Source organism: Vulpes vulpes, chromosome 11 (assembly GCF_048418805.1).
Source record: "Vulpes vulpes isolate BD-2025 chromosome 11, VulVul3, whole genome shotgun sequence".
Lineage (NCBI taxonomy): Eukaryota > Metazoa > Chordata > Mammalia > Carnivora > Canidae > Vulpes > Vulpes vulpes.
This window is the reverse complement of record NC_132790.1, coordinates 16,798,455-16,813,783: the sequence shown is the minus strand read 5'-3', so window position 1 is coordinate 16,813,783 and position 15,329 is coordinate 16,798,455. Positions and strand designations below refer to the sequence as shown.

The following is a 15,329-nucleotide window of genomic DNA, read 5'->3' as shown; positions in this document are numbered from 1 at the left end:
TATTTTTATTTTTATTTTTTTTAAAGATTTTTATTATTCATTCATGAGAGAGAGAGAGAGAGAGAGAGGCTGAGACACAGGCAGAGGGAGAAGCAGGCTCCATGCAGGGAGCCCAATGGGGGACTTGATCCCAGGGCTCCAGGATCAGACCCTGGGCTGAAGGTGGCAGTAAAACCGCTGAGCCTGAGCCATCCGGGGTGCCCGCTTCATCTCTTTTTATTTATTTATTTATTTATTTATTTATTTATTTATTTATTTATTCATTCATTCATTCATTCATTCATTCATTTTTTTACTTTTAATTTTTTTTGCTTCAGCTTTTTAATTTTTTTTCAAAGATTTTATTTATTTATTCATGAGCAACAGAGAGAGAGAGAGAGACCAAGACACAGGCAGAGGGAGAAGTAGGCTCCATGTAGGGAAGTCAATGTGGGACTCGATCCCAGGTCTCCAGGATCACGCCCCGGGCTGCAGGCGGCGCCAAACCGCTGCGCCACCAGAGCTGCCCCCCTTCAGCTCTTTTTAAATGAAACTTTCACACACTCACAAAAAGGTGCTTGGGCACACAGAGGAGGGGAACCTATCTAGCCTATGGGGAAGATCGGAGGATTTAGGTCAAAGAATGCTTCTAGAGGAAGAGACATTTGTCACTGACCTTAAGGGATGTGTCAGATTCATCTATAAGAACATCTATGATGAAAAATACGGAAGATCAATCCCCTGGGAAAGCAGGAAAACATGTGAGGAAAGAGCACTAGTTGGGGAGTCTGGAGACCTGTCTGTGCTCTGATACTTGTGAGCCATGGGAAGTCACTTCTTACCGGGCTTCAGTTTGCTCATTTGTAAAATGTGAAGTACCACATGAGGTCTTTGAGGGTTAGCCTTCTAATTTAACTATGTTAGCTTGATGCGTTTACCACAGTCATATCCTGTTGAGTGTTTGCTCTGCAGCAGCTCTTTGTTGGAGCCTCAGAAGGGAGAATGGGACCTGTTACTGAGGGCAAGGAGCCCCTGTTTCCCCAGCATTACATTCTCTGGTTAGCCATAAGCTGATAGAGCAGCTCATTCAGTAGAGAGAGGAGTTGGCACTGGGGATCCTGAATTAGACTCAGCAATACAAACTCAAAGTACAAGAGGTACATGAAGAGGAGAGTCTATAATTTTGTTAAAGGAATGGTGGTACCAAAGTCAGCATCAGGGTGGAAAGCCTGTTTTGGGGAGAAAGGAGATGAATTCTTCTTTGGGTTTTTTGGATGTGAGGCAAATTTAGTGTAGAAATCTCTAGTATTAGTTAGGGTTGTAAATCAGAGTTCAGTTGAGAGGGAAAGACCAGAAGGAGATCTGAGAGTTATTAGAATAAAGGTGACTTAACATTGTCAGAATAAAAGCATTTTTGAAAAAGAGAATAAGGAGAAAGAACTCATGAAAATTGAGCTTTGGGAAATGTCCAGTTTGGGAGAATGAGGGATGAGGTAGCGGGTCCTACAAAGGCACCTTTGTAGAAGAAGAAGAACCAAAATAGTTTGAGAGGAGGGGGGATGATTTAGACTGCCAAGTGCCAGCAACTTCGGAGAATGCCTGGTTCAGAAAGTGTCTGTCTCATATGTTCTTCAGGAAGCAGATGCTAAGACAGAGTTGGGAGTGCAAAAGGGCTATTGAGAAGAAACACCTATGGGGGAAAAGAGAGTAGAAGCAGGACTGGAAAAAGGAGCTATCAAACTGTGGTATGGACCTGACAAAATTGGGAGCAAATGATACGACCATCTTGCTCAGTCATTGGCTGAGGAAGACCCTGAGGAAGCTGGAGGCTCTCAGCTAACTACAGTCCTTGTAGCTAAGCAGCATTTCCATTCTTGAGGGATTTGAGTGGTACATCTCTATGTCTGCAACAGAATCCTTTTGAAAAAGCAATTTCATGAGATTGATGGGGATGGAAGCCATATTATGGAGATCATAAGGAGACAGTGGTCAGACGAGGGGACAGAAAACATAAACTTCAGATTTGTGATCATCACTTTGCGTGTATACTGTGGCTTCAGATTTTCTTTTGGATGGAGTGTACTACCTACCTAATTTATCTCTCTTCTGTTATAGAGTTCTCATTCACACTTGTTAATTCTTATTGAGTCCTTTTCTCAAAAATCTCTACTTGAGGGGCACCTGGGTGGCTTAGTGGATGAGCATCTGCCTTTGGCTCAGGTGGTGATCCCAGAGCTCTGGGATCGAGTCTCACTTGGGGCTCCCCACACAGAGCCTGCTTCTTCTTCTGTCTGTGTCTCTGCCTTTCTCTGGGAGTCTCTCATGAATAAATAAATAAAATCTTAAAAAAAAATTTCTACTTGAATTTTGAGGAACTAGATTGCTCTACTAGACCTCAGGCCAGACGAGTTACGCCTGCTAATTCTGGTGGTATGAATAACTAACGGAGACATTGGTTTTTACTCTAAAAGTGATCTGAATTAGAGATTCCAATTAAACAAAAATTCTCCCCAGTGGAATATAGTGGTAGTACAGGGAAATAAATTCAAAGACCTGTCTAGCTAGATAAAGATGGAGAAGCAAACTAAATTTAAAAAAGAGAGAAAGAGAGAAAAGAAAATTCTTAAATAGGGTTCATTTAGCAAACATTTGTTGAACATCAGGAACTTTTTTAGGTTTTGGCATTGCACAGATGGATAAAATACAAACCTTCTCTCTCTTTTTAAAATATTTTATTTATTCATGACAGAGAGAGAGAGGCAGAGACACAGGCAGAGGGAGAAGCAGGTTCCATGCAAGGAGCCTGATGTGGGATTCGATCCTGGGACTCCATGATCACACCCTGCGTGAAGGCAGATGAGACGCTCAACCGCTGAGCCACCCAGGTGTCCCCAGACACCTCTTTTGGAACTTACAGAGTAGTGGGAGGGTAGATGTAGACACTTATTGGAGTTAAATCTTAAAAAAAAATTTTTTTTTTTTTTAAGATTTTATTTATTTATTCATGAGAGAGACAGAGAGAGAGAAGCAGAGACATAGGCAGAGGGAGAAGCAGGCTCCATGCAAGGAGCCCGATGTGGGACTTGATCCCGGGTCTCCAGGATCACACCCTGGGCTGAAGGCAGTGTTAAACCGCTGAGCCACCAGGCTGCCTGTTAAATCTTTTTATAAATGATTTATCTTAAAGATACTTGTTTCTGCATAGTCCAGTGGGACACTGGAATCTAAGGAAGCTGTCCCAGATTGGGACTTTGTTGCCTATCATGTGGCTTCTTCAAGAGGTATGGCAAAGCATAGTTCTTTGTGAATGACTGAACTGAATTAATTTCATCAACTCTATAGTCTTACAATGATCTCTTGTAATTTTGTAATTTTATTGGTGTTCTCTAGCTGGAACCCCCCAGACATATTTAATTTTAAAATTTTCCATAAATATAAAAGCTTCACTTTTTCTGATTATAAAGATAATACATAGAATATTCAAACAACACATTGAAGTATAGAGACAAGTAAAAGTACCCAAAATTCTACCACCAGAGGCAGGTGCAATGAACTTTTCAGTGAATATTTTTCTAAAATCTTCTCTCTCTTCTCCATACTGTTTTCCTCTCCTTCCTTGCTCTGTACACATATACACATGCATATGTACATGTGTTATACATAGACATATCCTTTTATATAAATGGGACTATATTTCATATGCTTTTGTAACCTATTTTCTTTTTAAAATTTTTTATTTTATTATTATTATTTTTAAAATTTACTTATTTATGAGAGATAGGGAGGCAGAGACATAGGCAGAGGGAGAAGGAGGCTTCCTGTCGGGAGCTTGATATAAGACTGTAACACCAGGACCCTGGGATCACTCAGCCAAAGGCAGATGCTCAACCACTGAGCCACACAAGTGTCCCTGTAACCTATTTCTTAAAGAGGTGATAGAGTCCTCTTTCCATATCACTGTTGTCCATTGCTTTCCATATTACTTTCCATAGCACTGTTGTCTGATAGATACAGACAACATCCTTAATAATGACTATGAACTATTTGACTGTGTTGATGCACCATGTTTTATTTAACCACTTTCCTATTCATAGATACTTGAGATGTTTAGGTATTTCCAGCTGGGGATGCTGCTAAGCATCCTACAATGCATAGGACACACCTCCCCCTGCTCCCTAAACAAAGAATTATCTGGTCTAGGGCCACCAGGGTGACTCAGTCAGTTAAGTGTTTGACTCTTGGTCTCAGCTCAGATCTTGATCTGGTGAATTGAAGCCTGCCTTTGGCTCCATGCTGGGCATGGAACTTACTTAAAGGAAAAAAAAAATTATCTGGTCCAAAATGTCAGTAGTGATGGAGAAAACCTGCTCTGTTCCTTCTCCAGTGTTGGGTAGTGGTGATCTTCACTCCCCTGTATCTGTTCAAAAACCAGGTATTGTTACTCATTCAAGAAGTGATAGCTCTTTTAATTTACATTATTTTGATTACTAGTGAGGTTAAGCATCTTTCCTGTATTTATTAGCCATTTGTTTCTTTTATGAATTTCCCATTCATGTCCATTGTCCATTTTTTTCATTAGGTGTTCATCTTTGATTTCTAAGAGTAATTTGAATATTGGAGCTATCAGCCTTTTTTCTTTGTTTCTTTGTGGTGTCGCTCTCTCTCTCTTTTTTAAAGATTTTATTTATTCATGAGAGAGACAGAGAGAGAAGCAGAGACATAGGCAGAGAGAGAAACAGGCTCTAATGTGGGACTCAGATCCAGAACCCCAGGATCACGACCTAAGCCAAAGGCAGATAGATGCTCAACCTCTGAGCCATGGAGGTGCCCCTGTGGTGTCTCTTTTTAAAGGGAAATTAAAAATCTTTTTATGTGGTTAAATATACTGATATTTTGTTTGATTTCTGAAGAGGGCTAAGTTAATTATCTGAAATAACTTATTAAAGGTGCTTAATTTAGGTAGTTTCATGGCATACAGTCTGTAGACAACATCACAACAGGTGGTTTTGTTACATATCCTGCCTTAATCTGTCCATAAGTGTGATGCTTCTATTGGTAGTCTCTGTGAAGAATATGGAATACAACTATTAGGTACGGTTTCCTCCCTTAACTGAGCTGCAGCTAGGTATTTGAGATACTGCTAGCATGTGAGACAATTCGCTTAAATGATGCATAGGAGTTCAGCAGACAGGAAGGCCAGTAAAGGTTTCCAGAGTTTATGGAGAATGATCCAGTCTTGAAGGATGTAATGAAGCAAATGGAATGTTTCTAGCACTCCATTGTTGGGGGACAGGCTGGTGGAGACCTGGAGTCTCATCCCTGTTTTGTTACTAATCACATTGTGACTTAGGCCAAGTCTCAGGCCCCGCTCTTTTTATCCATGAAGCTAAGAGGCAGGAGTAGAATATTTCCTAAGGTTGTCATTATTAAAATACTATAGTTTTACTGTTAAAAGAGGATTTAAAAAAAAAAAAATTTTTTTTTTAAATTTTTATTTATTTATGATAGTCACAGAGAGATAGAGAGAGAGGCAGAGACACAGGCAGAGGGAGAAGCAGGCTCCATGCACCGGGAACCTGACGTGGGATTCGATCCCGGGTCTCCAGGATCGCGCCCTGGGCCAAAGGCAGGCGCCAAACCGCTGCGCCACCCAGGGATCCCTAAAAGAGGATTTTTAGAAAGGATTCATTTAGCATTTATTGAAAGCTTTCTGCCCTCTGGATAGCATGTGAGGTGCTGTGGGAATGCAAGGATAGGTAAGACATGGGCCTTTCTTTCAGAAATTTACAATCTTGGGAGAGAAAAACCATGTGTGGTGGTGTAAAATAAGAAATACAGAGTGCTTGGGAAATGCAGAATGAGGAAAGACCATCTTGATTTTGGGTGGTGGGGGCTTCTGAAAGGGATGACATTTATGTTAGATGGGAATGGAGGTATAGGGGTGGTTGGAGCAAAGGCCTGGAGGGAAGGGGAGTGGTACAGGATTTGTGTGTGTTTCAGTGAGTAAACTTGTTTGGTGGGATTTGTATGGTTCATACAGATGGGTAAGAAGAAATGCTAGAAAGGTAAAGAGGGCTTGACTTGTTGAGTGACTTAAATACAGGGCTGAGATGCTTATTTGGGTTTTCCTTCTGTAGGCTTTTGATGAATTTTAGATGAGGGGATAATGTGATAAGCAGCACTTTAATAAGATTAATTTGGTAAAAGTGTCAGGATGGTGATTGCTTTTAGGAACTGAGTCAACACTGACCTGGAGATTTCTGAGGCTGATTACAATTAAGGTAATTTAAGAGAAAGCAAGCAAGACTTAAACAGTGATAAGCAGGATGAAAGAATATTGTCAGGAAAGGGAAAATGACTCTATGTGGTAAAGGGGCAGGACTTCTATTAAGACAATGCTCTTTAAGGCAGGGCATAATACTGGTAGGAAATTGGTCATTCTGGGTCATTGTTAGGAAGAGTTTTCTGGTAATTTGCCATTAGCTTGAAATTTTATAAATCAGACAGGAATTTTCATTTTTTTAAAGATTGCTTATTATAAATTATAATTCTGTAATTGTGTTGGTTCAGATAAGCATGTTGGAATAGAGATCCCCACCTCCCTTTTTCTTCAGTGTTGAAGTTTGCCCATTACGCACATCCTGTAAAGGGAAATTGTGTGACTTGTTGGGGGGGGGGGCTATGCTTCAGAGGACATTTATAATCTCTACATCTTTGGGAGGGTGGAGGGTAAACATTATGCACTCGTGTGTTAAAACACTGTTTAGTAGTTCATCATCTTTGATTTTGTTTTCATGATAGTTGGAGTAAAGTGCTTAAAGAGGATAAATGGCAAACCACTGAACAGGAACAGACCAACGAACAGGGCTCATACAGTTAATCAGTCATCTCTTGTCAGCAAAGGCCCTTGCAGAGGCAATAGTAGATAGTTATGAAAGAACTGGAGAGAGGGATTATTGGCATGGATATGGATCTTTTATTGTAGTAACAATAGTTTATTCTTCATATCAGGAATGAGAGCAAAGTTGCTTAGCAATCATGTGGGTGCTAAAAGAATGGCCTTTGGAGGAGAAGGCATTTGAAGTGGGATAAATTCAGCTTTTTCAAGAAACTTGCAGACATTCTGATTAGAGTGATTCAGGGGCAGTCCTTAAACAAATCAAGATCTTGCAGCCCTCTTTCTTCCTGATTGCTTTCATCCTGGTCTGCTTTCCAGCTTCCTCATCTGGAGATGCTAGTGCCTCTTGGAACTGGTTCCCCCAAAGGTTGGTGCTAGGAGATAGGGGCTCCCTGAGAGAGAAGGGTCCCAGAGTTCTAGGCATATGTAGTTCTTCACCACTGGATTTAACTCTGCTCCACAAAATTGTGCCAGCCACCTCACTGAGTCCTAGAATTGACTAGGTAGGACTAGGTGAATATCAGTCCATCACTGCACCTGAGCCTTACAACAGGGGTACATGGCCACAGGGTCTTAGGGCTTTCTGTTCTTCCAGAAAGAGGGAAAGTGGCAAGTGTGGAAAAGGCATCAGAGCAGGAAGCTTGGGTTCTAGTCCTAGTTTACTACACATAAAACTGTGATTTGAGGCACAACTCCTAATCTCTGACTCCGCCTCTTCATCTGTAAAATAGCAGTAATACGTACTTTTCCCAAGGACAAGACTGAAACCAATTAATGGATGATGTGAGTCTACCCTAAAAAGCATAAGCTATTATACAAACTTATGAAGTCTGTCTTTTTTTCTTTCTTTTTTTTCTTTCTTTCTTTTTTTCTTTCTTTCTTTCTCTCTCTCTCTTTTTCTTTCTTTCTTTCTTTCTTTCTTTCTTTCTTTCTTTCTTTCTTTCTTTCTTTCTTTTCCTTCCTTCCTTCCTTCCTTCCGTCTGTCTTTTTTTTCTTCTTTTCTTTTCTTTTCTTTTCTTTTCTTTTCTTTTCTTTTCTTTTCTTTTCTTTTCTTTTCTTTTCTTCTTTTCTTTCTTCATGAGAGACAGAGAGAGAGGCAGAGGCAGAGGCAGAGGGAGAAGCAGGCTCCATGCAGGGAGCCTGATGCATGACTTGATCCTGGGACTCCAGGATCACTCCCTGGGCCGAAGGCAGGTGCTAAACCGCTGAGCCACCCAGGTGTCCCTGGAGTGTTTACTTCTTGTTAGTAGTTTATATTCTGGCTTTTGAGATTTTGGTTTCTTTATATATTATATTTTTTAATTAAAAAAAAAAACCCTTGAGATACTGTTCAGGCTTTTATTTATTTATTTATTTATTTATTTATTTATTTTTAATTTTTATTTATTTATGATAGTCACACAGAGAGAGAGAGAGAGAGAGAGAGAGAGGCAGAGACATAGGCAGAAGGAGAAGCAGGCTCCATGCACCGGGAGCCCAACGTGGGATTCAAACCCGGGTCTCCAGGGTCGCGCCCTGGGCCAAAGGCAGGCGCTAAACTGCTGCGCCACCCAGGGATCCCCTGTTTAGGCTTTTAAAAGATTGCTAATAGAAGTTTTGGAAAGTTTTGGGGCTTCCTGGACGGTTCGGTTGGTTAATCATCTGCCTTCAGCACAGATCATGATCCCAGGGTCCTAGGGATCAAGCCACCTCAACCGGGCTCCCTGTTCAGCGGGGAACCTACTTTTCCCTCTCCCTCTGCTGCTCCCCCTGGTCTTTCTGTCACATAAATAAATAAAATCTTTGAAAAAAATTTTTTTTGGAAAAGGTTTAAAGATAGCACACTTTTCATCGGGCTCCCTGCATGGGGCCTGCTTCTCCCTCTGCCTGTGTCTCTGCCTCTCTCTCTCTTTGTCTGTCATGAATAAATAAATAAAAGCTTAAAAAAAAAAAAAAGCACACTTTTTTTTCTTTTTTAGGGACAAAACATTTTCAGTTATCCGTTATTCAGTTTATTTTGTTTGATGAAAACTTACCTATTCTGGGCCATATTAACAATGAAAAAAGCTGTATTTCTTATCAGATTGTAGCTCTTTTGCTGAATTCATAAAACAAGTTTGGGGTTGACAATTAAGGATTGGCTTTAAAAATTTTTTTTTAGAAACAGGGTTAACACCTTATTCTGCAGTGTGGATACTGAGGCTGAGCATATAAGTAGCAAAACATTAAACCATTATAAAACAGTAAGTGGCAAACCACTAAACAGAAACAGACTGTGTGAGAGCAGGGCTGGTGCTCAGATCTCCTCTAGGGTCCTTGCTACTATTAAGTGTTGTTTCCCTCACAATTTGTCTAACTAAATGAAGATAAAGTTAAGAAAATTGTCACTGAATTCAGCTATCCCTCTTATCAAAAGTACTGTTTAATTGCCCAAGGTTGAAGTCTAGAGTTCAAATGTAAATCTTCTTTAGTGGGATCACTGAATTGAACTAAGCACATATACAAAGAACATTGTTGACTTTAGAGAACTAAAACCATGATGTTCCTTATTACTAGAGAGTATTGGACCAGGGATTACAAAACTTGAATTCTAGTCTCAGTTCTGCCAAGTAACCTTGGTTAAAAACAAAACAAAGCAAAACAAAACAAATTTTATCCCTTTGAGCGAGTACTTACCATCTATAAAATGAAGAGGATGACAATATGGCATCCAAAGCCCCTGCCAGGACTTGACTTGGAAAGATCTATGAAACCCGAAGGTAGAGAAAGGGAAGTACAGGAGAGATTGAGGAGTTTGCATTAATCAACTACTTTTCTCATATTATTCCTCTACCTGAAAGCTTTCCAGTTGCCCTTTCCTATCCAAAAAGCTCTCCTTATTTCAAGGCCTACATTACGTTCACTTCCTCTTTGAAGTCACTTTAGCACACATTCTCTTTTCTGAACTCATTGGTTGCCCTTCCGTCTCACTCGTGTTAATCATGGTACATTGCTGTGGATTGTGCCTTTCTTATATGCCTAATTTCTAGTAGGTTAATATAAAAGAAAAATAGAGACTTCAAGAATAAATAGATCTAAGATGTGTGATCTTAGGCTAGTCAGCTTTTTAAAAATACATGTTTAAGTTCTTAAATAGTTGGAACATTGTTGAATAGGTAAAATTTTTTTCAAACTTGGGTAAAAGGAGAGATAAACAATGAAAGGTCTTCTACCTCAGGTCTACCACCAAGCTAGTCTTTCCTCTACTGTTATTAGTTTCTTACATATTCTGTTAGAGTTTCTTATTTTTTCTTTCTTTTTCTTCTACATAAAAGATGGCATACTAAACATAATCTTAAGCATATTGCTTTTTTCATTTAACTTATCTTGGAGATCTTTTCATATCACCACACAGTGAGCTTCCTTATTGTTCTTAACATTGTATGAATGCACTGTAACTTAATCAGTGGTTGGGAATTTTTACTTCATTAAATCTCAAATGATTTCAAATTTGAATGACCTTTGAGCCTTCTCAGAGAAAATTGCTCTTTATTTCTCTAAACTCGTATTTTTATAGGACTTTGCAGGTTTTAAGTATTTTATGTTCTTGAAGTTGATCCTCACAAAACCTCTTTGGGAGTAGATAATTACTCCATAAGTTTTACTAGGTAAATAGAGAAAGGAAATACTGATTTAGGTTTTTGCTGGCTGTGGGGCAAGATTTTTCAGCAAAAGCTCTACCGTGCTCTTTTCATGTGCTCTAGTGTTGGCAAATAGAGGTTTTGCTTGAGAAACACAGCCTGCTTTGTAGGGCTGATAAAAGTCTTCATTACTTCATTTATAACCATTTGTGAATTTACTTCCTTTACTAACTTCCTTAAAACCAGTAAAGCGTGTGGAAAAGGATCTCCACATAAATGAAGCCCTGAGAAACAAATATAGAGAGAAGATATGCAAATATTCTTTTTATAGGTTACTTTTTTTAACCTTAAAAAATCCTAACTGAAATGTGTATGCAGAAAAAAGTGACTTGCTTGATGGCATTGAAAGTCTTCATTGAGATGAATGTAGATCTTCACGTGATTAAATGTGTAGGGCTGAGAGAAGGGAAGATTTAAACCTGGGATTTAACATCTGATAAGATTCTTTGTTGAAGTAAGTACATTGTTAACTATGTAATTGTCCTGTTTAGAATACCAAAATGAAATGGGAGGGATTTAAGTTTCACTGTAAAATTTTCATGTAATGCAAAATGAGATTAGTACTCAGATAGCCCAAACTGCTAATTGAACTTCCTGAGTGTTAAAGTATGCACTCACATTATGCCAATACCAGTAATGCTTTATACACATAGTGCGAGTTTTCTACAAAAGATTTTCAACCATTTTGGTGACTTCTGAGATATTTTTGCAATTAATTTTTCTCCTATTTCTAAACTAGGCCCTTGATTTCTTTTCTTTTTATAGTAATGCTCTTTTAGACTCATGCTGAAAATGTAGCCTAGTATCACAGAATTTTAGAGATATTGGGACACTTAGAGATTGCCACTTAATATTTGGTAACATTTATATATTAACTTGGCCCTTCGTGTTGAACAAGTAAGAACATTGGAGCCTAGAGAGGTGTCATTGGCCCCGCTCAGTCACTTGGTCCAGAAGCCTCGGCTGCAGCTGCCCAGGTCCGTGCTCTTTTTCCTACAGCTCTCACTAACTGATGCTGCTCTCCCTGGGGAGAAGTTTAATTTTGAAAACATCCTCTTGGTCCTTCCCCTCTTTTTCTTTCTAATGTAGGCCAAGTGCTAAAAGACTACAAGGAATATTATAGTCATGGATATTTAAAAATTTCTTTTGAGGGATCCCTGGGTGGCGCAGCGGTTTGGCGCCTGCCTTTGGCCCAGGGCGCGATCCTGGAGACCGGAATCGAATCCCACGTCGGGCTCCCGGTGCACGGAGCCTGCTCTCCCTCTGCCTGTGTCTCTGCCTCTCTCTCTCTCTCTGTGTGACTATCATAAATAAATACCAAAAAAATTAAAAAAAAAATTTCTTTTGAGTATAATTGATACACAGTGTACATTAGTTTCAGGCATACAACGTAATGATTCAACTTCTCTATATGTTATGCTTTGCTCACTACAGGCTCAGCTACCGTTTGTCACCACACAGTGCTGTGACAGTGTCATTGACTGCGTTCCTGATGCTCTTCCTTTTATTCCTGTGTATAGTCACAGATTCTTGCATGGAGCTGGCTCATTGTAGGCATGTTAAAGAGACTTGTTTAAAGTGAACCAGAACCAGGGAGGGAATGAAGTAATAACTACGAGGGGAGCTGGCAGCCTAGTAGAACTCACCCCATGTTTGTTAGCTTATTCTTCATCTTTGTCTCCCTAGGGCAAGGAGCGGTGAGTTCAGACAGTGAGGCTGCCATATGGAAACTGCTTAGTGTAGTGGATGCCTTTAAACTACTTTCTTTTCCCCTTAGGTCCTGTCCCATAATCTGTGCACGGTGCTGAAGGTTCCACATGACCCTGTTGCCCTTGAAGAGCACTTCAGGGATGATGATGAGGGGCCTGTCTCCAATCAGGGCTACATGCCGTACTTAAACAAGTTCATTTTGGAAAAGGTATGCTTCTAATGTCTTCCTGCTTACAACGTTGTTTGATTTGCACATTTCAAGTGGGCCTCAGAGCCCCTTGCTGGTGAATTCACTAAGGAGTTCAAGTATGAGACATCAGGAGATAAATCAGAAAGAAAAGAGAGAATGGGAGACAGACATTTCCTATTTCTTCCTCTTCTCCACTGTCTTCTAAAACTTGGTGTGATATTTTATAAGTTGGGTCATTTTGTTTGAAATTAAGAGCTGTATTTTGTATTAGTTTGTAATGTCTTCTCAGAGTGCTTTTATTTTTTCCTTTTAAAATTTTGGTTCCACATGTACTGGCAATGATTGTTAAAGCATGAGTATGCTAGGGTAAAAGGTGATGTTAGTTATCTTTACTAAATAGCTATTGTACAGCAAAGTTTTCATCATTTTTCAGGGTACCACTCAGATGCTTCCTATGGGGTATGAGAAAAGATGCTGCAAAAACCTATTTTGTGTTTAGTAGCCAAATATAACCTATTGGCATTGCTGCTGTGTTCAGTTTCTCTTATAGTTTGGATAATTAAAAATTGACAAGAAGGTATTGAATTTCATGTATTTCTTTCTTTTTTTTTTTTTTTTAGAAGAAACTAATCTAAACTCATGGCACCTTCAAATAATTTTTAAAAATTGGTCATTAAAGGGATCCCTGGGTGGCGCAGCGGTTTAGCGCCTGCCTTTGGCCGGGGGCGTGATCCTGGAGACCCGGGATCGAATCCCACGTCGGGCTCCCTTCATGGAGCCTGCTTCTCCCTCCGTCTATGTCTCTGCCTCTCTCTCTCTCTCTCTGTGACTATCATAAATAAATAAAATTAAAAAAAATTGGTCATTAAAAATTATAAAAGGTAGCATATGCTTATTATTAAATTGGCAATTAATACAAAAATATATGAAATAAAAAGTGAATGTCACTTTATTCTTTCTAATCTCACCATCCAGGAGTAACCACTGTTAACAGCTTGGTGAATATCTTTGCAGATCTTTTTAAATATATTACATGCAAATATACTCCTACATAATGCATAGTGTTTGTTTCTTTATGGCTAAGATCTTGCTATACACAAAGTTCTTCAAATTGTTTTTTTTAACTGAATGATATGTTAGTATCATTTTTCCATATTGTGTATATTTATTTAGTTATTTGTGTACACTTAGTTTAGATGTGAAAGTAATCACATATTCACATGAATGGCTAGAAAATTCCTGCTTTTGCCTGTTTATAACACTAAGCATAAAATTTTTGTATATATTTAAAAAATGCCTTTCAAAAAGTGATAATGATAATACTTCAAAGTTAAAAATAAAATACATTGGGGCACCTGGCTAAGTCCGAGGAGCATGTGACTCTTGATCTTGGGGTCATGGGTTTGAGCCCCATGTTGGGTGTAGAAATGACTTAAATAAATAAATAAACTTTTTTGCATAAAGATTTTATTTTGGGCAGCCCGGGTGGCTCAGCGGTTTAGCACCGCCTTCAGCCAAGGGCGTGATCCTGGAGACTCAGGATCGAGTCCCACGTCAGGTTCCCTGCATGGAGCCTGCTTCTCTCTCTTCTCTCTCTGCCTCTCTTTCTCTCTCTCTCTGTGTGTGTCTCTAATGAATAAATAAAATCTTAAACATTTTTTTTTAATTTTTAAGTACTGCCTACACCTGACGTGGGGCTTCAGCTCACAACCTCGAGATTAAGAGTTGCATGTTCTACTGACTGAGCTAGCCAGATGCTCCAATAAATAAGTAAACTTAAAAAAAACCCCACAACTATTTACATATTTTTTTCTAAGGCTTCTTTAGATTTTTATTGCTGTATATGTATACATTTTTAAAAAAGATTTATTTATTTATTTACTCATGATAGACATAAGAGAGAGAGAGGCAGAGACACAGGCAGAGGGAGAAGCAGGCTCCATGCCAGGAGCCCGACATGGGACTCGATCCCAGTTTTGTAATTGGGGGAGAAAATATAGCAGTATTTTAAAAGTTCAAAAATGGGATCCCTGGGTGGCGCAGCGGTTTGGCGCCCGCCTTTGGCCCAGGGCACGATCCTGGAGACCCGGGATCGAATCCCACGTCGGGCTCCCGGTGCATGGAGCCTGCTTCTCCCTCTGCCTGCCTCTCTCTCTCTCTCTCTGTGACTATCATAAATAAATGAAAATTAAAAAAAAAAAAAGTTCAAAAATAGCCACTAAACTTGGAGAAAAATTTTATTCATAATATGAGTGAGGATGTGATGAAACAGAAAGTTCTTGTTTATTATTGCTTAGCCACCTGGAGTGGAATTTTGCCAGTCCTTCAGTCCAAATAAAGTAGCCAAGGTTTCCATGGTGTAGGTTTAAATTGAGCAAAAATTAGTCCTTGTTTTGAAACTTGGTTGAAAAAATGCCAGTAGTGACTGGAGAATGTTAACATAGTTTAGAGATTGTCGTCAGTTACACAAAAGAAATAAAAAATAATGATTAAAAATTTGCAAGATGTGATATACATATCTGTGTGTCATATACATCCCCCCCCCCACACACACAGACACACACACACAAATCTCATTTGATCCTCATGTTAATCCTGCAGTGCATAACTGGAATTCTTATTCCCATTTAACTCAGGAGGAAACAGCATAAGGTTGCCTAACTAATAAGGGTTAGATAGATTTTAAACCTAAGCCATTTAATACCTAGATCCGTGTTCTTTTAACTACTGTTGAGGGATTAATTACTTCCTTCTAGAATCATTGTTTGTTCCAGTTATTGGCTATAAAGGGGAAAGGGTGGAGTGACTATTCTGACAAATCTCAAACTGTCAGCCTCTAGTTTTCTTAGGTTTTTCTCTCAAAAGTTTTAAGATGATTCTTGTCTCTTAATTA

At 39.3% G+C, this 15,329-nt stretch overlaps 1 protein-coding gene across 3 annotated transcripts in view; it reads left to right on the top strand.

The window, feature by feature from the left end:
• SWAP70 (switching B cell complex subunit SWAP70) overlaps nt 1-15,329 on the top strand; it is a 70,725-nt gene that overhangs the window by 11,474 nt on the left and 43,922 nt on the right. For all 3 annotated transcript variants that reach the window (XM_026008274.2, XM_072725666.1, XM_026008275.2), the window contains exon 2: nt 12,314-12,454. In XM_026008274.2, the coding sequence (XP_025864059.1) occupies nt 12,314-12,454 (141 nt within the window). The remainder of the gene's footprint in view (nt 1-12,313; nt 12,455-15,329) is intronic.